The sequence below is a fragment of the Limulus polyphemus genome, unplaced genomic scaffold, assembly GCF_000517525.1.
Source record: "Limulus polyphemus unplaced genomic scaffold, Limulus_polyphemus-2.1.2 Scaffold42, whole genome shotgun sequence".
Lineage (NCBI taxonomy): Eukaryota > Metazoa > Arthropoda > Merostomata > Xiphosura > Limulidae > Limulus > Limulus polyphemus.
This window is the reverse complement of record NW_013665652.1, coordinates 1481152-1507677: the sequence shown is the minus strand read 5'-3', so window position 1 is coordinate 1507677 and position 26526 is coordinate 1481152. Positions and strand designations below refer to the sequence as shown.

Here is a 26526-nt window from a genome sequence, read left to right as displayed (position 1 = left end):
TGATGAAGATCCATCAACAGGAGGCAAAAAAAAAGTGGTAAAAAACGCCCATAAAAACCGCAAAATGCAAAAATGAAAACTTTCATGTATCTCTCCATGGACCCAATGAACCTCTTTACATCCTGCGAAGTAGTTACTTGGACATACAAGAGACAAAGACTACTATTATATATATATAGATAGATAGTTATGTAATCTTTGAAAATAATATAATTTATCTACGACTTATGATTATATGTGTGCATCGTATACCTATGATAACAGAAATCAAAGTAACGTTTATGATTAGCATATAGATAAAATTATATACCTAAAAGTTCGTTATGGTGCGATCATCTGATAATTGTTTTCCAAAACTTGCGGTGAATTTTATAAATAGTACTTTGAACGTATGTAAGCTACAATATAAAATTTGTTAATGAGAATTAGTGTTGACGCCATTTTTACGTGATGAGCTATTATATATTTAGCTGTTAATCAAAGCATGTTAAATTACAAATTGCTAATGAAGTTTTCTAATTTTTTCGCCGGCATTGCAGAAACTTCCATCTTAGTTTCTTCAACTATATACTTAAAAGACGGCGCTTTATATAACCGTCTTTTGTTTGTTTGTTTTTTGTTATTGTGAAAATGATTTGATTGAATGCAAGGAGTTTAAAGAAGGCGAAAAATCACACTTGAGCAAAGCAAGTCGTTTCAAAAAAATTTAATAAAAAAAAAAATTATATTACTTATTTGGGTGACTACATTTTTCTTACAACATTATAACCCATCTGACTTAAGAGCTGATTTGAATTAGAATCAGTCTGCTAAATTGTGGCGAAATGTGTTGAAAAGTTACTTTGCGGTTTCGATGCGATCACGCGAATAAATAATGCTTCCAAACTAACGTATAACTAAAAGTTAAATATATTAGATGTAAGGAATAAACTTTGTGTATTCTGCTCTAGGATGTTGCTAAAAGTAAGGAAACACGCCTTCAAAATATTCCTTTTTTAATTATATTATTTTCTTGTTATAAATAGGAGTAATTTACATTTGTATTTTCGCACAAAGCTGCACAAGGATAACCTGCCCATATTCATCCAAAATTTTGAACTAACAGACTAGATGGAAGGAAAGTAGTCAACAGCACCTGCCGCCATCTTTTGTCTAAAAAATAATGGGATTTCACTGCCATTCTTATACCGCATCAGTGGCCTCCAAGAATGGATCGGGTTTTAGTGACAACGGGATGCGAACTGTAGGCATTTACAGTCTGAAGACAATAACAACTAGGCCACTCCTGACCCTAAGGAAGAGGCTAAAATAAAACAAGAACATTTTAATAGATATAAAAATATAACAAACCAGTCAATGTAGGGAAGGAGTACTTTTTCATGGTGTCTTTTGTTTGACCTTTATCGTGTGTATCACCTGCGGCTGACTTTACACTATACTCATTTATTTTCTTTATACAGACTTTATAGAAAAATAGGCGTCGTTTACAATTTCGCGCTTCAGAGCTTTAAAACCAGCTGCTACAATTTTATCAACGTGGAATTTGTTTACAACACTCTTTCCCTTGGAAAAGGTAAAATCTCAATCAATATATGAAGTTATTAAAACAATATATTTCAATGTGATGATTGATTTCTCTTAGAAAATACTCGTCTCTTTTAACTTTCATTACTGGCCAAGCGTGTCTCAGTGGATCCGAGGTTCTGTGGCTAGAGCTCCAAGAAATAAAGAACAAAAGCAATCATTATCCGCTCTTTCTGGCCATCAGTGAATTATATTCACTATGAGCGGCCCACGAGTTGTTAGTGAGTGGCAGCATTCCATCTAATTTATCGCTTCAAAATTAGGAACGGCTTTGAGCGAATTTCAACAAAATAACTTTCATTACATGCAGTTTATTTTGTAAGTGTGAATTGTTAGAACGAAAACTGATAGCTAGTATAACATTTAATGCTTCCACAATTGTTACTACATTGGTATGAACTGGATATGCATATTACTTTCAAATACAAGATTAAATTGATTTTGGTCCTAAAAAGAACAAGTGAGCACTTGTGCATTATTGAAGATGAAGACAGGAGTAGAAATTCTTTCTAAGGTCACAAAAAGCGACAGCATATCATGAAGAATTGTCTCTTAGTTCTATAAATATACGATAGAAAACTCTTAACTTAGTTGGCTTAGCGCTGTCATCTTTGCTATAACATTTCTTAGCGCTGCAGGAATCCACTTCCTTATCTGCAAGTAATGGATATCACAAGGCTGAAATGTCAGCAGGGAGCTTGATTTTCCGCCTCTCTACAGGAGAAATAAATCCCAAAATTCTATTTAGTCATCATATCGTAGTCTAAATGTCATGAATTCGGCTTTTTATTTATTTATTTATTTTTATTTTTTTGGCATCTATATACAGTATTCTTAACACTGGACACAATATTTTTCACGAGTCTATTTATCTCTCTAGGCTACAGCCATGTATATGGGGGAACTAAAAACAGTTATGGTGAGTGTTACTCAGGAAAGATATGCAAATCAAGTTGATTTCTCTCTGACAACTATCTGTTTATTAGAATAAACAATGAGAAATAATGTGCAACATGCTCGCTGGTTTTGCACAATGTTTATTTTCGTTATATTATAGCAAATATACAGTTTTCTGACGATGTTGTAATAAGAGCAAAACAGTTAAAAAATTTTGAGGCAAATTATAAAACTATAAAGAATATTTATCAATTATCTGTTACAATAATGTATGGAATCCAGGCGTTAATCATGGTATATATATATTTTTTTTCCTACTAATTTATTTTGCATGCTTACTATCCTGTTTCGTCCCGTATTACAAAAAAAAACATTTTTTTTACTTCTATTATTTAACTTTTAACCTAATTTAAGCGTAAAGTTATAAAGCTCCACCTGAAAAAGATTAGAAAATACAAATTCAAATATATATATAAATGAGTATGTATTTGAAATTTTAAGCTTCTTACACCTTTTTTTATTTTTTTGTTACTTGGCATAAAGTTACACAATAAGCTTTCTGTACTCTTCCCACCATGGGTATCGAAACCCGACATTTAGCGTTATAAGTCCTCAGATTACCGTCTTGTCACTGGAGATTGTACGGGGGACTTTTATTGTAATCAACTTATATGTCTAAGAATAAAATTTTATAATATTAATGTCTATGTTACCACATGTTTGCTTAGCTTTTAATGAATAATTCTTATGTACAGCACTGTCTATATGATTTATGAAGAAATATATTTATGATTTAGAGATTTATCCACAAAGTACTATCTATAATCTTATGGCTCTTTTTCAGCATTGTAATCCTAGGATTACCAATGGGCTTTTTAAGTATTTTTATGAACTACTTATGCACCAAATTACATTTGGATCTATGACTTTTTTTGGCTACAAGATCACTGATATCTAAGTGAAATTACTGACGATTTTGCAATTAATCCTACTAATTATATTCCCGAGATTTCCCATGCATCTAAATTAGAAATTCAATTAGTTTATCCAATATTTTGGTGGATTTGTACAAACAAGATCATAAACTGTGGAATGTTGATTTTGAGTTATACCATCGAAGGAGAGAACAAAGCGATTTCAGTCTGAAATTGTGGTCCTCCAGAATCCCCAGGTCCTCTTTAAGTTCGTGCTAGTAAACCCATAACTAACTTTTTCAAATGTATTCTATAATCAGATAATATTTTTATTTTCGAACCAAAAGTCCTTATTTTGCAGTTTTTAAGAGTATAGATCCCTTAAACCCAATTTCAAATTGCATTTGATGCTAGGGCAACTAAAAACAAAAATAACTTAAATGCTTTTCTGATGGGAGGACTAAGTATCAGCTATGTGTGTTTGAGTTAATTAAATCGTAGATTACTCTCTTTCGTTGACTATCAACTAACTATAATATTCACGCGTTGTTTAACTGCAATTTAGGTTAGAAACTTTAAAGGTTGCTCTAGTATGATTTAGAAATTTTTAACTCCTACATTGGTAGATAGTGTGAAATGAGATAATATACCCTTATTTTCTCATTTATAGAAAAGTAGGATCCATCCGTTATAAAATGAAAAGAGTACCAAACTTTGATCTTCTAAATTTTACATTCATTCTCATATTTTTTCAACTTCCTTATTTTTTGTAATAATTTTCTATCTTAATTTGCTAATCAAATCAGAACAGTTGACGAAAAATACCACAGAAACAGATAAGCTTAATTTCAATATTTTTCATTGTTTGTAAAACGATCCTTGCCAATATAATGCTTAATGTCTATCAGTTTAACCACGTTTATTTGGAAATTCTGAAGTTTATGTAACTTTATCGTATTTAATATTTACATCTAATTATTATTTTTGGAGTATTTTGTGTTCAGAACCTAAAGTATCCATAACCATTAAACTGGAACATTAATTACCTGTTCTGCTGTAATTTTATAACATTTTAGAGATTTTGTTTGGGTTCTAGAAATGTAAGGTACAAAGAAAGTTTGCAATTCTCTATAATGTCATCCACCATTTTTTATCGATATTAAGTAAATGAAGGGACTGCATTTCATATTATAATTCCAAAATTGACTGAACTTGTTTTCTTTTAGCAATTACAGTTTCATTAAATATACCTGAAAAAATACCGCAATACTTTTAAAACCTTTCTTTATTTTGTTGACCTTACTGGTTTTTGTAAGTACACTACATTGAATATTAATGTAATAAACATTTTCAAACCATTATATTTAAACAAAATTAAGTTAGTTTTATTTCATAGCTCCTAGTGAATTTTGAAATTATTGTTTTTCATGACTAAATGAAAATAGTGTATTTCCTAATATATATATGTATTAGGTAATTATATATTAATTACCAAGTACATAATTAATATAGATTTCGTAAATAATACTCATTTAAAAATAAAATTTCCTTAGATATGCTTCACTAAATTATTTTAGACTTGAATTACAAATCCGTGTGAAGAACTAGTTAGTCTATGCTAAGTTGACTTTAATCTCCTAATGGTAAAGTAATTCATCCTCTTTTATGTACGATAGGAATCATGTTTTAAATTATTCATGTCATTTCTCAAAACTATTTGTAGATTACAAATTATTATAGAATCTAGAGACCTAACTAATGAAATATATGGGCAAAAACTAAACTAAGTATTAGCGCTTTGTAAAATCATTGATGTTTTTTCGAACGAGTTATCATTCCTCTGTACAGTAGGATTTTCCCTATGATTACACTCGAAACAATGGCTGAACCTCTTTCCTCCAATCGTCACTTTAAATTTTCTCCCACAATTCTGACATCTTCTCATCTCTGGTTCTGGAAATTAAATAAAGACAATAAAATGTTAAAAGAAAACAAAACTATTTTACACTGGATATTTTTGCACATATAAATAGCTATGCAAATATAAAAACGTATATAAACGATAGAAGTAAATAAATCAAAAGTACCCTAGCAAGAGATTTATCTACAGAATTAGGATCCATTCAAGATGGTGACATATCGTCTATCAGATTTAACCCTCAATCAGAAAACTTACAAGTAAAAAGAAATTAGAACCATAAAAATAAAACGACCGCAGATATGAAATCCAAAGTCCATAGCATTTCTCGACATGTGGTCAGCGCTAAAAATAAAAGTATGGTTTGCCTCTAATGAAGAAACATCTACTTTTTTAAAGCTCTCTGGTTATAGGGTTAATCGTTTTGTGGTATAATTAAAGTTACCTAAATTAAAGATGTATATCGATTTTATTGTAACAAGTTTGACAGTTTTCCATAATATTTCTAGAATATTAGTATTTGAAAAGATTATTATAAATATATGATTCGAAAGATTTTACTAAATTGACTATATTAGAAAGAAATTATGGAATGTTCTAGTTTATCAGAAATTCTCCAATGCTTAAGTAAACTGAAAATTTAAGATAGATATATATATATAATGAAAATATTGTGAATCGAGGAAAGTCCATGAATTTGGAAAAAAATCAAGAATTTTTACAAGATCAAGAATTATTTCAAATCTTAATTCATGTGCAAGACTTGCGAATAGAGATTAAATCTAATAGATGTATCTCATTTCTGCCTGTAGGTCCTACATCCACTGAGACATCTACAAGTATACATTTTACCTTTCCCACATTGTAGTTTGTATCTTATTTTTGTTTTCTGTCTTTTACGTGATCTTATTTTAGTTTGTTTTGTAGAACTTAATATCATTTCTCAAAATAATCCAAAGTAAGATAATTATGTTTGCTCATACGCTTTTTTCCTTTAGATGTTAGAAGTGACGTACTATTGCGTTATCTTTATGTATATATATCTATATACAATTGCAATTTTAGACAAATATTAAGTGTCTTTGAAAAAGTAAAATACGATAATTTATTCTGTGTTTTACTATTTGCCTAGGCATTTAGTAAAAGTTAAATAGCGTATAACGTAACCGAATATTATTTTGAACATCAGGCTAACAGTAATAACACAACCAAGTTATTAACGAATATAGACAGACTAGCGAACTCGTGGACCTATGGCCCACATTTACAGGGCTGCTGTAATGTAAATTTAACGCTTGAACTACTATTTTGTGCTTTTTCAGTTCAATGATCATTGCCGCTATATTGCAAATTTAATTTTTTTAACCAAGTTACGAACGGTAATTAGTAGACCTACTTATTTACATGCTCAAAAGTAAATCAATGTCAAATTTTGGGTCCGCTCTAGCGGAATCCCCGTAAAAGTGTTTTCACGAAATACCCGGATTCCTTAAATAGCGGGGCAGTTAATCAAAAAATTGGGCACTTTGAGTTAAAAGCGTGAAAGTTGGCTCATTTATACCTTAACACATACTGAGTATTTCTGGATATGGAACCCAGTCAGCAATGCCTCCTGGTGGCAATGAGAGTGACAATTGTCAATTTGAATTGCAATGTCTGAGACTTTGTACATATACTTCATATAAGGTGAAGTTATATCACTTGAAGAGACGAGAATGGATAGATTATAATTAAGCAGAGTGATTGAATGTCTTGAATAAGGTAGTTAAAGGTTCTAAGCACTTATAACCGCAGAATCATCGTTTTATTAATTGAAGTTTGATTAGTATATGTAGTAGTTTTGACTGTGTGAATCAATAAATATTCATCTTATGTAAAACAATTTTTAAATGTATCATAACAATTCATACTTACCTTTATTTGATTTTCTTCAGGATTTCCATGGGAAACAGACAACCCAGGCCTTTAACTACTGAAGGCAGACCTAACTAGTAGCTATGTCAAAACAATACAAGCTTGTAGATACTGTTTGGCCTAAGAACCTCAAGAGTGACTGTCGATCCTTTTGACTGGAAAAAGTGTATCCTTTCCGAGTCTGAAGCTCAAGGGCCCTTACAATGTCCTGCAAACTCCGAGAGAAAAGATATTGGAGCTGGATACAAATATGTTGCTGAAAATATCCAGTTCTATGGCCTTAATGTAATGCCTGTAAATATAGATATACAAGAACTGGATGCAGGCTCTGCAAGACACAAGTTATGTAGAAACAAAACTAGTAGTTTGAATCTTGGAAGGACATGTAAGAAGAAGTATGAAGAATCAAAGAAGGCAAGTACTGTAAAAACTAGAATATCCAAGCAGAAATCAAACAGAAAGAACAGATACATTTGTGTATTTTCTATGATGATGTATCTGGTTCTGTTGGCCGTCATGAGGCATCAATATTCGATATTGATTTCAAAGTACGAAAGTGTGCAACTGAACTCAATGACATAAAATTGTTGGCAAAACTTGCAGTTGGTTGACCTGGTGGTAATTAATGCCCAATACCACACAAAATGATTGGCTGAGCTACACAAACATGCACAACAGGTAGGCAGAGATACAGCACCTAGTTCAAGTGAAAGCTTTCTACTTTGCTGAGCTAGATTCACATATTGAAACATTTCAAGAATCAACCAAAGCAAAACCAGTATTCAGTATGGCAGATCTAAGGAACCTGTACTCCTCAAGATTACAGGAACTTGGTGTCCAGGCTGTACAGGTGCACACCACTAGACTAACGAATAGAATATTCGCAGCAATTCCAGACTTAAGAGCCCACAGTCAAGGCACAGAGGTCCTAGAAGCATTTGATCGAGACATTGGAACCGCACTCAAACAGGCCTGTAATCATTATTTTGATTCTGAGGCGTTAACACTAGCAAAAGAGCAAATATCATCTATGTAGATGTATTCACGCTGAAACAGATATTTGACAGAGATTTTCTGTCGAAGGGACCAGATATCAAAGAGCAATCTACTGAAGTGCATCCTCTGTCCCATGAATCTTAGACCATCTCACAACTCTTGGTGTTTAACACTGACTGTGAAGTCAAGAATTAGCTAAGGTACCTCTACAGCAAGTCATAGGCACAGCAGTGACAGGGAGACATCAGTACCAATCTATCTTGCCTTGGACTTGTTAATGCGCTCTATAACATGGAGATGTGCATCTCTTATATTCACTTGCTTGCCATTTCTATAGACATAGCCAACCAAGTGCGTGTCACTTATGAAGATGAAATGGTGATGTGCCCTTCAAAACTTTCGAAACATATCCTTACAACAGCTGATGTTCATAATACAGACATAACCCGAGCTCAACAACAGCATCAGATTCATTTCATGGTACTGACATTTCTTTGATGAAACACCCAACAGATGGGGCTCAAGGGACAGCACGTGATATCCCAATTATTTATGGAAGTGTTCAAAAGAGGAAATACGTTGCAGCAATGCCTGTATCATACATCATTGTGCCTCAAGCAGCTTTTACAAACAATGACCCTTTTGTGAGTGATACATTAGGACCTGCAAAATCAACATTGCTTACTTTAGCTAATGCACTGGTAAAGCATTATGAGTGGGTAGAGTATATGAGGCAGCTATTTGGAAAATCAGAGTTGAATAAAGACGATTTCCTCTCATCGGCAGCACACCATGCTTCTTTACAAATACCAGTGACAGGACTTAATACAACAGTTGTCCTCATGCCATTGTTTTTGAAAGTGCGCATTCTATTGCTATGATACAACATTCTGTGAATGTTGTCAAGGCTGCTGTTCAACACCTGAATCCAGGTCAGGTTCCGGTACTCGTAATGGACCAACTACTGTTTGCTATTGCTAAAACAATACAATGGAACTTTCCTGAAACACCTGGTGAGGACATATTCCTCATCATGTTTGGTGGACTGCATGTTGAAATGGTTGCATTCAAGATCTTGGGAGACTAGCTTTAAGGTAGTGATTGGATAACTGTCATCTGCTTTGCTGGTATCGTTACAAATGGACTAGCTGATTCCTTGATCAAAGCTACACACACCTCACTACGATCAGACATGCCCACCAAATCATAGCAGCTACCCTCTACATCCTTCAGCACCAATCCCATGATAGGTATAAAACAAATGTCCCAAACAGAGAGGAACCTTTGGATTTCACAGCATGAAGTGAGAAAATGTCAGCTGAACAACCCCAGTTTCAATATTGGTCACTGAATAAATACAGATATAATGTTATATGGCACAAAGTATTGCACATCTATAAGCTCCATTCTGTATCTGGGATCCCTAAATGTACAATTAGATTTGTCATTTATGTCGCTTTTGAATTTAATATCAACAATTGAATCTGCTTACAGCCATAGCGAGCATTACTGTGCATATTTCATTATCAAGCATAAAACTCATTTACTTTATAGTAGGAGTTAGTTTGAGGGTGGTTCCATATAAGGGTATGTTTAGGCTATATCATTGTTTAATGCTTTTAACTCAAAGGGCATGATTTGGGTCAAAATCCTGTGTTAACCATCCCACTAAAAGGGTTGGGTGAAAAGTTTTGCCTTTGTGCAAACCTCGGGCCGAGACGATTCGTATGGCACCATTTAGAAGTTGAGTACAGAAGTTTAGGCGAAGATATGTGACAAATGCAAAGAGACACTAAATCTTATTATATAGATATTGGCAGAAGCTATTATTAAATTGATAGTCACATCTGCTTTACTTTTTAAAATGTCAGATATTTCACCAAAATCAGTTAAAACTGTTTTGTAATAGTGTAGATTGCTTCACGTATTAAATCTATGTTTATTATTTTTTCTATAAATTGTATGCTAAATTATAATAGCTTTCGCAGCTTCATAAAAATAAAATAATGATTCAATGCTATTTTATTAGTTTCTAAATAGGAAGCAAAAAACTCTGCTACTAATAAAACTGAAGATATATCACTGTAGTTATAATTCTGTTTGATTTCGCAAGTCTACTAACATATCATGATCAAAGAGTCTCAACAAAGCATGTAATTTACATTATATTACCAAAAATATTCAGTCAATATCGAAATATGCAAGGTCGTTACTTCACAATAATTTCTAATAGGGTGTTGGTCCACCTCTGACACAAAACATAGCTCTGATTTTGTCACTCACACTTTTTTTTTCCAAATTTTTGTAGATATCAGGCGTGATACTGCACCATTTTTCCTTCAGAAGAAGTGCCAATTTAATAGTGGATTGGGGTCTGTCGGCTTTGTTATTTTTGTTCTCTAATAAGTTATTAACAGACACTATAGTATGGCAAGATACGTTGTCATTATGATAGACGTAACGGCCCTCACTGTTGTATTGTATCAAAGCTGGTAGTGTAGTGTTGTCCAAAAAGTTGATATAAGATGAAGCATTCATCTTTCCCTTCACTACAACCAAATGACCTCGTCCACAGTATCAAAAACAACTCCAAAAAGTTACGCTTCCTCCACCACTCCTCACTGTTGAAACAACACAGTCATAAGTATAGAGTTCGGCCGGATGATGCCAAATTCAGACATGTCCATTGGATGCAAACAACGTGATACGCGCCACTGATGAATAAACCAATGTCGGCGTTCCAGACACCACTTTGGTCGACGCTTGTATTCAGGCTTGTGAGCAGTAGCTCTTCCAAGAAATATTCAATCGAGCATTTCCCTTTGGACGCACTGTCCTTGATTCCAATGTGTTCATTGATTTTGTGGGTGATGCATTTACTAATTTACTTGCGGTTACTCTTTACCAGACAATTTAAGATTTTTCTGCCAAGATTTTTCAAAAATGTAGATTTTCTTAAGCTAATTCCAACTTAGACTATTCTGAGACTATTACACACAGCTGACTTGCGAAGGCCCCATACGAAGGAAATGAGACGACCACTCATATCCCTTACTTAGCAGCACCAAATAACTATTCCAGTTGAAGGTCAGTTAGCTCTTTACTTCGTGGCATCTTGAACTGTGATCCTATGCCTGTTGCTTACCTGTACAAAAGCACGTGTTTCTTCTCTGTGAGGGGAAAATACGCACATGTAGAGGCTGGGAAGGATGATTTCAAGTTTAGGTTTAAGATCCTAATATTTTTTATAATAAAGTGTACATACAGATTTCTATTTAGAAAATGCATACATATTTAACTTTAAATTCTGGAAACAATACCGTATGTAATAACAATCTACTGGCATATTTTTAGCGAAAAGAAAACTGAAAATATTAGTTTAGAAGAGTGAAACATTAATATATCTGAGTTATTTAATGCTGCAATCTGTTATGTGATTATATTCAAGGACATTTAAAATGCAAACTTCATATAAAGATCGCAGAAGATGGACTGATTACTACACCAATGCACGCCATAAAGGTATATTAAATATCCAATATGTGTGTCATTGGGGACGTTATTATTTATTTAACACAAAACTACACAGTTGGCTATTTGCGCTCTGTCCTGAACGAAAAATAAAACCAAGAATTTTAACGTTGTAGCTCCGTAAAATTACCGCTGACACACCAGGAGACTATCAGTCAGAAGGAAAGTATGTTTTCCACTACATATTTGGGTAAATTTCTATTTCGTTAATTGAAGAACAGTACGTCTTGACTTTTAAGAGAAGTACTTTATAATCGGGTTGTACAACCATTATGACGGCTGGAATGCCAACTTTACCTATTACTCTTGTGTGATCTGTGTTATTTGTAGCTTCTGTTTTTAAATTAATTTTTTTTCTCATTTTCTCTTCCGTATCATTTCGAGCAATCCTTCCCACAACTAGCTGAAGATATTGATGGACAGTTTGAAAAGTGAAATGATGTGGGCTTCAGTACACCTAGTTGCTATTAATTTTTGAGTTATGTTTCCTTTTTAGTTTGCATGTGAAAGTTATGAAAAAAAGTTGAAACCTAATAGACAACTGTGTGGGGTACCTTTTCTTTAAGATACATTTCGCTCTTTCCTTAATGAATTTTGTACCTTAGCTTTATTTTTTTGTCTTATTTCTATGCTCACTTTTACTTGTTTCATGGAATAATTAAACATTATCCAAGGTAAGTAAATATGTTTGTGTTATTCTCTCTTTCCTCTTGATGTTACAATTAACATAACTGTTGGGTTACATTCAAATTCGAATTCGATGACGAGAAACCGACTTTGAGACTAATAATGCTTGGAGACGGCTTGAATGAGTAATGACGAAAAACTTTAATATAAGTTTAACATAACAGCCAATGTACAACGTTTCGACAAGGTTTTGTCATCATCAGGTTGTACATTTGCTGTTATGTTAAACTTATATTAAACTTTTTCTTCATAAACCATTCAAACCGTCTCCAAGCGTCATTGTTGGGTTACATATCTATATATATATATACGCACACACACATTATGAGTATTGTACAACTTTCAGTTATCAAGTTCGCTTATTATAGGATGTGGTGGTAAACAAACTATCCCCCCCAAGAGGCTACAGTAAGCATACAGGCAAGCTTACAATTCTCCGCAGTGGACACAGCAGATAATCCAATATGGCTTTGCTATAACACAAACAATCAAATATATATATATATACATAATAAGTGTCAGCTAAAAATTAAAATTTTAAATTCAGGCTGTTACATAACGCTGACACAAAATAAGTTTGATTATGAAAGTGTAGATGGTAGGAAAATCATTCTTGAGCATTTTAGTCTGACACTTTACATTTTAATCTTATCAGACTAAAACGTTTCTTCCTTTCATTCCTATATCAGCAGTTTGTTTATTGCTGAACAGAAATGTGTAGATTGAGTAAATTACAGAACAGAAATATAAAACATATTTGCTACTTGAGCCTCTTACATTTTGACCAATCACTAACGTTTTGCTAGTGATTTCTTCAAATAGAGGTTTCTTGATATAGTTTTTGCAGTTCACATGTATTTTTGCTATAAGATTTATTAAAGCTTTTATGTTGGAGTAATTTAGATAATGATATATTAAAGCTTTTATGTTGGATTACTTTAAATAATGATTTATAAGTTCTGCACGATCTCAGTAACAGACGTGAAATAGCTTTTTAGGATTTACGTTTAAATCAAGGATAAGTTAACACGTCAGTAAGTGTTTACCGATATGAAACTCTTTAAAAAGTTATGTTCATATTGTTTTTTTAATTTATTCCTTACAAGACTGTTTTACTACCGTCTTTCACAAAGATGTTCGATTATTGTTGTTTTTTGTAATAGAAAAGTAATATCTAAAGCAAACTAAATTACTTGAAATGTGTATATATAGATATATTTCACTAGATACAGCTTAATCAATCTATTATTAAAGGAGACACTCACCTCTATGTAGGTTTAAGTGGTTCTTCATATTTGTCTGCTTGCTGAACCCTCGACCGCATACATTACATTTGAAAGGCCAAGAACCATTATGAATATACATATGACTCTTTAAGTCCCCTGGTGTAGGGAAGGACTTGTCACACTCTGTGCATTTATGTGGTTTTTCCTGTTTCAGAATAAATGGGTTTGATTAAACTTTCATTCAGATCTTTATTCTTTTATTTGGTTTGTATTACCTATCATTTATCCAATAAAAGAAATGAAGGTATTACATCGCAAAGGCTGTTTCATAAAAACTTGTAAAACGTTTTTTTTCTGCAATTATATATTGTTAAGTCAAAAACGTTTCTATTATATTAAAGTTACTACGCAAATCTGACTTCTTCTGAAAAAAAATATATAAACTTCGTATATATAGTAATATTATATATATTATATTCACCTCCTTAATCAATGAAAAATATTAACTGATATTTTCCGCTGAAGATCGAAATGTGCATGTGAAGATGTACTAAAATCTTTTAATTCAGATCCTAATCTGAAACACCTAGTTACGTTCTAAAAAAATACTTTTTTTCAGTAATCACTGCTTAAAATTTACTTCAACAACTACAAGTTTCATTCATTCTGATATTTTCTCTTTTCCGAAAGGCTCCAAAAATACAAAATAAACTTCCACTAATTAAAGGATAACTAATTTGACGTCTTTGTTCATTTTACAAGGAGAAAAAAAGTGAGTTTACAAAGAGAAAACGTTTTTAAAATCATTCCCGCAAGTAGAAATAACGTTCGTTCAAAATAGTTCAAAGTTTGTTTAAAAAAAAAAGGTACAGGCACAATTTTAAAGAGAAATATGCATCACACTGCTAGTTTAATTATAAAAGCATTGTACTTGTGGTAATGTCTTCCCATCGTGTATATTTTATTTACTGAAATGTATTTATATAGAAATAAATAGTGATTAATCTATAAGGCAGGTAAGTGACGGATTTATATTAAACATGTTTAAAAGTTTAATAAAATATCCTTCAGGTAATATGGTAATATCACACAATTAATATAATATTTGTTAGAACCTAACATAAGCTTTTTTGCGAATAAAGATAATGTATGTCAATTTGAACATATCAAAGAATTATGAAACAATATTATGAGCAAAACGTGTTTACACAAACATTTGAAACGTTTACACATAACAGCAGAGTAAAATCGTATCTATTCACATTATTTTTAATATAGCTGCTGTGATATATCAATTGAAGATACTTCACAAGAACCACACTGTACATATAAATATATAGATATAAAGTATGAAGTTTTCTATTTTCTCATTAGTATTTATTATTATTTTAATAAAAACATATTTCTGCATAGTTCTGTTATTCCTAACATAACTGTCCTATTTAATCTAACGCTATTTTCACTGACCTATCAACAAAGCATTACCTTACTGTGTGTCATCCGATGATAGTAAAGGTTGGAACTGGCTGTGAATCTTTTTCCGCATACTAAACATTGATGTGGCCTTTCTCCAGAGTGAATTCGTCGATGTGTGTTCAAAGAACTTGATGTACTAAATCCTTTCCCACAAACGTCGCATATATGTGGTTTTTCTCCTAGGAAAGCCATTAATTTTTTTATGAATTGTGTTTTTACATTCTTCACAATTTCATAACACATTAAAGCATACATATATATATCTAAAATCTCTCACAGAATAACATTCCCGGATACAAGTGTTACTGATAGTAACTTTAAGCTAATTTTTATGACAACAACATTTACCTTTATAGCCACTAGTCAATTTATTCTATTGTTAAAAGTAATGAACCAAGTTGAAGAGTGATTTCTAATACTTTAAAATAGGTCAACAATGTTTTTTTTTAACACCACTTAAAGACTTTTACCATTTGCAACATTACTGGAAGTTGGATTGTTTGTTTAAGGTGGAATATAAGAAAACGTATCCCAATTTGCACAACTCCAAAATTGAATAAGTTTAATATATTAAAATAAATTAATGTGTTTCAATAAATTCTATTTTTAAGTGCGGCGATTACATAGCTTATTTTAGGTCAACTTTTATTTCCCTTGTTTCATAATCTGAGAGTTTTAAAGGTTAACTCCATATATAAAACTAATATTACTAATACTGTCAGAAAGTATAAAACGACTACATTAAATAACAGATAAAAGTTGTGGTAATAGCTCATTTTTAAGCCATACGTCTGTTGTATGTTATGAATTACGCACAGTTTCCTTCACAGTGTTTGGTTAATGTGGACACAACTGTTAAAATATTAAGTAAAAATATTTTCACTTGATTGCAGTCTGATTGAATGTGAGGATATGGGTACTTTTGAGTTCTGATGTCCGCAAGCTTATATTGTAAATAGAAAATGAAAGGAGTCAAATTTAAAGTTGTTCACTTTGTCTACCAGAAGCTTTAGATTAAAACAAAACGTTACTTCCAAAGAATAACAAAATTCCAGTACCTGAGATTGAACCAATGCATGGTTCATGTTTAAATTGCCTGGAAACGTGTACTCGTGCACATCTTGTTTCTACTTGAGAAACATACTCAAGTTGTTTATTACTTTACATTGCTATTGCCATTATTCTCAAAAATTAGGCCGGGCGTAGACTAGCGGTTACAGTGTCTGGCTCTGGATTGAATAATCCGGCTTTCGAGAAGTGATGCCGCTGAATATTCTCTGCACTTTTAGCTGTGAGCGTGTTATGTTAGTGACAGCGAACTTCGTTATTCGGTTCAAACATCCATACAAAGCTCGTGTGGTGGTGTGTGCTTTTGGTTAGCTGCCTTCCTTCTGGTCTGTAGTTCAGAATTGGGGATGATTATACCTGCATTACAGAAGTATTTGGCCTGTCTGTTTAGCCCACGTAGGCATAAGGTGTCTTTAAAGTTCATAAATTATAATTCCAGTTAAAAAGAAAACATTCGTTCTGTAGTATATTTAAGGAACTCCAGGTGAGAGAAGTATATATGTTGCTAGAGTTATATTCGTGGCGACCCACTTTTTACGTTAGATTGATTTGGCGCCACGCCATTCATCATAAGCAACCCTGCTAGAATGAAACTCAATATCTTAATCAAACTTTATTTAAAGAAATAAATTTGACCCATTTAAACGGTGGCTCAATAAGGTAAATATCCTTCTATAATGTCAAGAGAAAAGTGTTGAAACAATATTGTCTTATTAGGAGGTTTGAGAATCGAAAGATAGCAACATTGCATTCTACCCTCTGAGGATAAAGTGAATACTTTTGAATATCATTTTTGCATCAATTACCATACCTGTATGTGTTCGGACGTGACGCCTAAGAAGAGAAGGTCTGTCAAACATTTTTCCACAATATTCACAAGGCAATAATACCTTTTCTCTGGCTTTTTATCCAATTTAACTTCAGTCTGACACTGAAAAAAAAAAGATACTTTTTTCAGTTTTATGCACATTTAAAATGTTTTTCGAACGAAACTGCTTATATCACAGAGCCATCTAGAACTGACTACAGTCTAACGTTTCAATTTGGGGAACAGACAGAGAGGCTTATGTGTTTAGATAGGTTTCGTAGTCAAAATATTTCTCAAAAAATAACGAGTGAAGTTGAAAACGGAAAAACAGTCTGAAAATGTATTCATAAATATATTTCCAAAGATACAAAAACTCTAATTAAGTAACATGTAGTCATTAATTATTCAACTTAATCTGAAATTTTTCTTTGCAGTTACGAAAATTAACTTGCTTTAGTATGCTTTTGTACTTATATTAAATCTATCCTATATATAGTTTTAGTAAATACAGTGCACAAAGTGATCCTAATTTCTTTAAAATTTATAGTGAAAAATAAGGGAAAAGAAACCTATAGAAAGCATTGTTTTAAAGATTTCCAAACATTACATTCAATTGGTGTAAAAGTGTTATATTAAATTAGGCAATGGATAAATATCTCACAAATGGAAAAGTCATCTTACGTTTTGAGATGAGTTTGGGTTAGGAGTAAACGGTGATGTCTGTAAGCTTGACGTTGAGAGGCATGACATTCTGCTGTCATTTTCTAGGTCTGACAACGACAAAGGCCACATATTTTTGTTCTCATTTTCCGCTCCACTAGTGGGAGTAAAAGATGAAGGTGACGTCACCAAAGACATAGAAAGATCAAGAGGGCTATCTGTGGGTAAGAATATTATTATATTTAATCAAGAAAAATAGCACTGTTATATTAAATGGAAAAATGAATGTGAAGTTAATATAAACTTTGTAATACTTCATTACTCACTTATCTTAGCAAATAAATCATTCAGTAAAAACGAATACACTCGTGATATCCATTTCCTGAGGGACGAAGTTTGGAATGCCTCATATGTTTGTTTGTTAAAATTTGTGTAAAGGCACACGAGAGCTATCTGCGCTAGCCGTCCTTAATTTTGAAATAATTACCATCTTCTGTCATATCGAATGCTCGAATTTGACCACCACACTCATCACGCATCCAATCCCACAAATCTACACTCTGTCACACTAACCACTTGCTAACACACTAACCTTAAAACTTCTCTTACCTGCATACAATTGCTTTACAGTATAATAAACCATTATACCAAGAGACGTTTTCATTTATGCTCGCCCCCAGTGGCAGAGCGGTATGTCTGCGGACATACAACGCTAGAAACTGGGTTTCGATACCCATGGTGGGCAAAGCACAGATAGCCCATTGTGTAGCTTTGTGCATAACTTTAAATAAACAAACCTTTATGCTCGTGTGATGCACCAATTTACAAGGACATGAAAATACAAAAATACTTGAATGTCATCATTCTAACTATATCACTAATTATTGGGTGTCCGATAACTGAAAGATATAAATGTTTAAGCTAATACATTTTTTTCTGCAGAAAGTGTATTTAATTTCAATTACGGCTATTATCAAAATTGTAAAAATTATCTTGCGATTTTACGTATTTTTTTATATACATTTTAAAAAGATTCGATTCCCCGTGGTGGATAAAGCACCAATAGTGTATTCTGTAGCTGTGTACTAAAAAATAAATAAAGATGTGAATCAGCTTTTCCAAATACCCAAGTTGCACTGAATTATGAAAATAGGCTATTACAAGCGAATGGTTTGTTTAATTGTTTGTTTTGAATTTCGCGCAAAGCTACACGAGGGCTATCTGCGCTAGCCGTCCCTAATTTAGCAGTGTAAGACTAGAGGGAAGGCAGCTAGTCATCACCACCAACCACCAACTCTTGGGCTACTCTTTTTACCAACGAATAGTGGGATTGACCGTCACATTATAATGCCCCCACTGAAAGGGCGAGCATGTTTGGTGGGACTGGGATTCGAACCCGCGACCCTCAGATTGCGAGTCGAGTACCCTAACAATCGAATGGAGATAGCCTATTGCGTTAAAACAACAACACTGAAATGAAAACGCGGAAATATTATCAGTACTTTATAAACAACCTATTGTCAAATACAACTCCAGTCTTCTAGATATACCAGTAATCATCAGTATTTATTTATATGCTGAGATTCCATCTTGCAAATAAATATAGATCAATACTTTATTTTATGGAGTTTTACTGGCCAGAGAACATTTGTACTTGTATTAATGGCAAGGCTACTAAGGCTATTACCGCCGTCCTCATTTTCGAATTGGAGTTCTACTACAAGGTTAACCATGAACAGAGAAAGGCTCAATGAAACTGTTCTTGCATATTGAGTTTTCCAGTGATGTAATCGGTAGTTCATCTTCTCAGTTTTTTTGCGACCTAAACTACTACAAGGTTAACCATGACCAGAGAAAGTATCAATGAAACTGTTCTTGCATGTTGAGTTTTCTAGTGATATAATCGGTAGTTCATCTTCTCAGTTTCTTTGTGACCTAAACTACTACAAGGTTAACCATGACCAGAGAAAGGATCAAAGAAACTGTTCTTGCATATTGAGTTTTTCAGTGATGTAATTGGTAGTTCATCTTCTCAGTTTCTTTGTGACCTAAACTACTACAAGGTTAACCATGGCCAGAGAAAGGATCAATGAAACTGTTCTTGCATGTTGAGTTTTCCAGTGATATAATCGGGAGTTCATCTTCTCAGTTTCTTTGCGACCTAAACTACGTAGCATTTTCGTTAAACTAACAGAAGTCCATTTTTATGACACAAACATTTACACTTTTGCGAAAACTTATGATTGTACAAAGTACAAGGGTATTTATTTTAGTTTTTGATTAAAAATTAAAACAGCTTGAAAACGTCTAGTCTCCTATTAAAAATAAAGAAAACGTAACTGAAAATCGTTTGTGCAATTCTTTCCTAGCTCTGCCCACTGATCAGTTCTCAAGCAGGAAACAAACACCAAACGATTTTCATTTCCTGCTTAAAGATTAAAGATTAAGGACAAAACTACACAAAGGACTATTTGCGCTCTGCCCACCACGGGTATCGAAACCCGGTTTCTAGCGTTGTAAGTCCGCAGATATACCGCTGTGCGACTGGGGAGCACCCTGCTTAAAGATCGTAAATGGAAAAATTATCGGTTTGTTTTTATTTTATTTCTCTCATAAAGACTGCTTTTACATTGTTTTGGGATTATTAAGGTGAAAAAGAGTATCCCTATCGACTTTGTTTTAGTATGTACCTTCAATTGCTTGTTGACATTGACTGGTTTTTGAGTGATTAACGTTGGGAGTAGATGCCAAAGGTGATGAGTTATCTACTATATGAGGTTCATAGTAAACTATCAGTTCTTTGTTGGAAGGAATTAATTTGATACATTCGTAGATAACTCGACTTCCTGATGTCCTTCCTATTAGGTTAACATCTTTCGTAATTGTTGAAGATACTTGCAGAAAACGAATCCAGTTACAGTGACGAACTTTTCGGCCATCTACTTCTTGAATATCATCATAACAACCGTATCGATGACGTATCTGCAAGGAAGAATAATAATGATAGTTTTACAGAAAAGGGTAAATAGAATATGCATATATATTGCACTAATAATACTATGTTTCTTATAATATAATCATAGAATAGATTGTGAAATTTTTAAAACAAATGTATTATTTTGTTATTTTTAAATAAAAAGAGGTGAACCCGGAGAGAGTTTCCAGGTCATTTGTATACATTGCTTTAAAAAATGTTAGCATTATAACAATTATAGCATAGTAAAATAAAATGATATTGAAGTTTCATGAAAACTATCTTTTTAACTTTTCTTTCAGAAATTCAAATATATTGTGCAAAATTAATATTTTCTCTATAAAACTCTGTAAAAGAGTCGTTCTAAAAATAGACGAATTAAAAGCAAAATGATTTCATTCTACTGTTATAACTAATATGATATACAAAGTCCTAAAAGTCTAAAACCGATTCACTTTTTATTCCAAAAATGGAGAGACTTGCTTGTCATAGCTTTGGATACCACTTAACCTCGTTGTTGTTGTTATTCTGTTCTTGGAGTAGTAAAGTTAAGGACATTAAATGAGTATAATAAGAACTGTAAACACATGTTGATTTTATTACCAAAAACCATTGCAACAAGGTATCTTCAGTAATCGGAACGTTCTCAAATAAATTCCTTGTGAATCCCATAATCCACCATTGCACTGAGTCTATAATGTTCAGCACTTGCTAAAAATGTTTCGTCATAATCAATTTGTCGTCATGAAGTAATAGACTCATGAGTCTTCAAAGAAGAATGGTTATCGGATGCAGGATACGAGTTCCAGAAATATTTCAGTCCACATAATTGATAAAGCTGCAGTACCTACGTTAATGGAGTTTCGTGGAAAGGATCTTACTTCTTCTAGTATAATATTACACCAGGCCACACTGTACGCTATGTTTAGGGATGGTTTGCAACAAATAACATTCAGAACCTTTCTCGACCAAGTCAAAGCTCCGACTGGAATCCAACTGACCAGTCTTGGGCGTTTTACAATAATAACTGAAGAAATGAAAGAAACACTCTCTAAATTCATACTACACTTGAAACCAGTGATAATAACATAGTCCAAGCTGTGACTAATAGTTGTTTTCTATTAAACTGTTGACCTCAGTGGAGAATAATAGCATCTTCTTCTCAAGGAGTTCTATCTCAATACTTTTAGTTATATTCTATATATATATATGTGTGTGTGTGTGTGTGTGTGTTTTGTTGAATATTCATAGTCATATGCTTGTGTACTCTTTTTACCAAGTTTTTTTCCGTAAAGCATTCCTGTGATACTTTCAATCAAGCTAACAATAAAGACAGATATCAATGTGTTCCCTTCCCCCTCTAGAAAAGTCTTACTGTTCCTTAATAAGTTTTCTAGTATATAGAATTAAATATCATAAAAACGACGTTAAGTACAAATTCGGGACAATGTATATGACACAGTTTGATGCTGAGATGTAAGATATATGTGGTTAGGTTCGTATTATTTTCGCTTGTAAATTAATTCAATTAATTATTTTGTTATACTTCTTGACGAAATAAGCTATGATTGTCGTCACTTCATATCCATAGTTTGTTTTCTAAATCCAAGCTAAACAACTACGTTCCCTCCATTGCGAGAAATCGAACCCCTGATTTTAGCGTTGTATGTTCTTCAACTTACCGCTGTGGTTCAAATGTAATAAAAACATGGCTGGATTTATGGCTGCGTTGTATTGACCTATTTTGTACATACAGCTGTATGTTACAAGTAACACAAAATACAAAAACGAAATTACTGTCATTTACAGATTACTGTTTTGTTCGTACCTAATAATGCGTCAATTAAAAACAAAAGTAATGTAAATTTACAGACTTACGTTGATTTCTGTTAGTTGTCGCATAATTTTCGCATGCAGCACGAGGTTAAATTATTAATGTCAATAATAGTAGAAAGTTTTTATGCACAGAATAACCATGTCGTTTTACAAAACGTACAAAAACCTTACGAATTTAGTGAATGCAAAAGTCGAGCATAAACCGCTCGAACACTTTAAAATGTATTCCTCAATATATATGAATCACATTCATTATTATTTTTATTTTACAAGTAGCAAAGATTTTGCAGTTATTATTCGATCCAAGTAGTTTTTCCATACAGTTCACACTGCTCGAAAAGTGTATAGAAATGGTTCTTCTTTTCAAAACATATAAATATCTAAGAAAGTTGGTATTGATTTGGCTGATAAAATAATAATATTAAAAGATTACATAATAAAACCTTGCTGCTCGTATTAATTTGAAATAGATTGATCGTAAAACTTATGTTGATACGCAAATAATCCAACAGAACCACATATTCCCAGTTCAAGTGATTTATTGACTTTGCGCTAAATTTCAATTCCCATGTAATAACGAGTTAGACCGTCTCTTGCAACGCTAATGGAATGACTACAGCTTAGACTCCAGGATATATTGGAAGTTATAATGTCGAATAGTAACTCTATTTTATAGAACGATGGCTAACATTTGGTTCTCATATGCCGACAGAGGATTTCGATGCCTAACGTAAAGGACTATTTCATTCTTCCTTTGCTCACCAGGGTAGAAATAACCTTGTGGGATGGAGATTATGTACAAAGTTTACGTAAATGTGGATTTTATTGACACTACCAAAGGAATCAAAGGATCCAGCTCCGGTTAGAATATTTCCCAAACCATTACTTCACCTCTAGCAACCTTATCTGTCGATACAATATAAAGAGTGTCGAATCGCACCTATTCAGGTCACATGCTTTCAGACAATTACTGTCAACAGTTTAAGCTTTGAACATCTCAAAAGCTGATCTTTCCTGTTTGGAAAGGAGATAAGCGGTTTTGGACTCATTGTCAGCTACTATATGCCAGTTCCTCATTAGCGTTGAAGAAAATACTCGATTGGAAAAGCGTTCAATGGGTATTGCACTTTACCAACATGCCCATTTTTCCTTTCACTCGATTTGTCACCAGTAGCTGGACGCCACAATATTTTGTTAGTATTTTATTTTGAACTTTGCCCCAAGATATTCAAGGGCTAACCGTCCCTAATTTTGCAGTGATAGACTGGAGGGACAACAGCTAGTCAACACTACCTAGTGCTACCGTTTGGGTTACTCTTTTACTAAAGAATAGCGTGATTGGATGTCACATTATAACCCCCCCCCCCCCCCAAGGCTGAATGGATGGGTATTTAGGTGATGGGGATTAGAACCCGCGACTCGCTGATATATTTATTTTATATTGTTAATGATGATAGACAAGGGTGGCAAATGTCTTTGAACAGCTGATCAAAGAAATGGCCCTTGATAACTTTGCTCCCACTGGATGGAAATATAATTATACCCCCTTTACAAATGTGAGAAATCATTTTTCTTGAATACTTGATGTGATATAACTACAGAGGCTTGAGTATGTTAAATTAAAATGATTTTTGATATGAAAATCATCACGTTACGTGACAAACGAAACAGTTACAAAATCGCGGTGGTACAGAATGTATCAGAACTACATTTTGACATTGTTTATCGAAAATTGATTGCTTTTGAAAAGAGTATGTAACATCCCTTTCCTACGCAAAATGATCATACATTTAAACCATAAAGATGTCTTAATGCATGAGAAAGACGGAGTTCGATCACATGGGAATCAGTAGGCACTGCTTATAGCGACTTAAGGGGCAATGTTTTCTTATGGAATAGAATGCATATCCATTTTATTCTGAGGTATGCGACATTGAAATGATACCTTGTGGAAGCAACTTATGATCACACAATATTTCGTCACTTTTCTAGATAGATTTGTTTGAAGTTAAGCACAAGGCTACACAATGGGCTATCTGGGCTCTGCCCTCCACGAGTATCGAAACCCGGTTTCTAGCGTTGTAAGTCTGCAGACATACCGCTGTGCCACTGGGGGGCTTCTAGATAGATATTCTTCTTAATTGAATATGTAGGATACTATTGCTTGATGTACGTGAACGACTTTTGTCCTGACTTTTGTGCTAGTTGCTTCTCAACTGTTATTAGTCGCCGCACTTTGATTACCACCGCTTAGATACGACTTGTTGCAGATCTTTCTGCATGGTTCTGGGGCAAAATATACCCAGTTTTGGAGATTCTAAATCACCGATCTTAAATGGATTATTGAATGTAATCAGATAGTAATGGGGTTATTTTGCATTGATAACCTTACAAGGGAGCCTTTTGCAACGGATACTACGCTACAAGGCTGCTTTCAAGATGCTCTGTCGTCTGATAGAGCATGACCGGACATTTGTATTTATAAATATTTGATAAACATCTGAAACATCATAATGTGTGTCCCGGCCAGCCTGACGAGCTCTGTATTGAGTGAAACGTTTCGTTGTCAATGGATATGGTGGACAAAGAACGGATGATATACTATTTTATCTGCTCTTTTTTTTTTCTTAAAAAGCATTAAGAGACTGAATATAGAATGTAGTTTTAAAAATATAATAAGCCTAAAACTAGTGTCTTATGACAGTTATAATTAATTAAACCATACAGTACTTCAAATTGAAGATTTTAAAATGCCTAAGTATTTCTCAATATCTTAAAATTGTACTGGAAAATTAAATATTCCTATTTTACGTATTATACATTATTGGACAAAGTAATATTGAAAACAAAAAGTAAAGAGTTAATAAAATATTACATCAACTGTATAGTGTATATAAGTGACATATAGTATAATAGGTGATAGGAAGCGAAATGATATTTCCATGCTTCGTGTATTTCAGGCAATAATGTTATTTTTAAATAAACAATGTAATCTCTATAAAATACCGTTTTTGAAATATTTTAAAAATTAATAGTCATCATTTATTTAGCCTTTGCCTATTATCTTCATCACTATGATCCGTATTTCTACGAATGATATCACCACTTTAAGAGATGTAAGATACTTAAAAAGTGTGTTTTTACTACTTTACCAACATCTTTTTTAACGAGCTATAAATACTTAATTTAGTTGTAATGATATTTACATATTTTAGAAAGGGTGACTTTTTTCCCTTGAATCTTTAATTAGCTAACACAAATACTACATTATCATAATTATTACTGTCATTTTTGCTAGACGTTAAACTAAAGATTAAGGAAAATCTAGAACGGCTTGTTAATAATATTCGACACTTCGTATATTTCAGCCACTCAGCTAAAGCCGTATAGAAAGTAAGTAAACTTGTAATATCAGCAGGCGTTTTCAGTTTTACTGGCACTGATAGAGCTGTTTTCAACCTGAATGAAGCGTTATACGTACATGGGCTAATCGGCCAGGATAGAGATCCCTATGTTTCAGGTATAATCTTTCTTAATTGTAAACTACTGGGCAGAGTGAAGGCAGCCAGTCAGTAGCATCCACGCTGCAAAAGCTTTTTCAGACTTTGAACCGAATAATGGGGTTGGCTATCGAACTGAATAATGCGGTTGGCTGTCACTCTTGTAACGCAATCGCAGCCGAAAGTGTGCAGAGCGTGTTCAACAGCATCGTGGCGTTAGCCTTGGACCTTCAAGCATGCAGTGTACGCTAACGTCTAGGGTACATCCAACCCAATAAACACTGATTTATTTATAGAAAATATTATCGAACATAAATTACTTAAAACTTTTTTTTTTACTTCTTTACAAATTTACATTTATTCTATTTGGAATAATTCATTTTTTGGTTTCTCCATTGACATGAATCATTATCATTACTAAAGAAGAAATATTCGTAATGCATTTAGTATAATGTTTAACCTTTATTAACTTAATTTCAATTTTTCATATACATTCAAGTTTATTGCAATGTTATTACTGTTATAAACATTAATTAA

The 26526-nt window shown here is 33.1% G+C and overlaps 1 protein-coding gene across 1 annotated transcript in view; it reads right to left on the bottom strand.

The window, feature by feature from the left end:
* Positions 1 to 9514: 9514 nt before the first annotated feature.
* Positions 9515 to 26526, bottom strand: part of LOC106462062 (zinc finger protein 2 homolog) — a 20744-nt gene continuing 3732 nt past the window's right edge. The window contains exons 2-6 of the mRNA XM_013921944.1: positions 20370 to 20661; positions 17023 to 17112; positions 15153 to 15322; positions 13707 to 13872; positions 9515 to 9570 (exon numbers count right to left, since the gene is read on the bottom strand). Coding sequence (XP_013777398.1) covers positions 9515 to 9570; positions 13707 to 13872; positions 15153 to 15322; positions 17023 to 17112; positions 20370 to 20661 — 774 coding nt within the window. The remainder of the gene's footprint in view (positions 9571 to 13706; positions 13873 to 15152; positions 15323 to 17022; positions 17113 to 20369; positions 20662 to 26526) is intronic.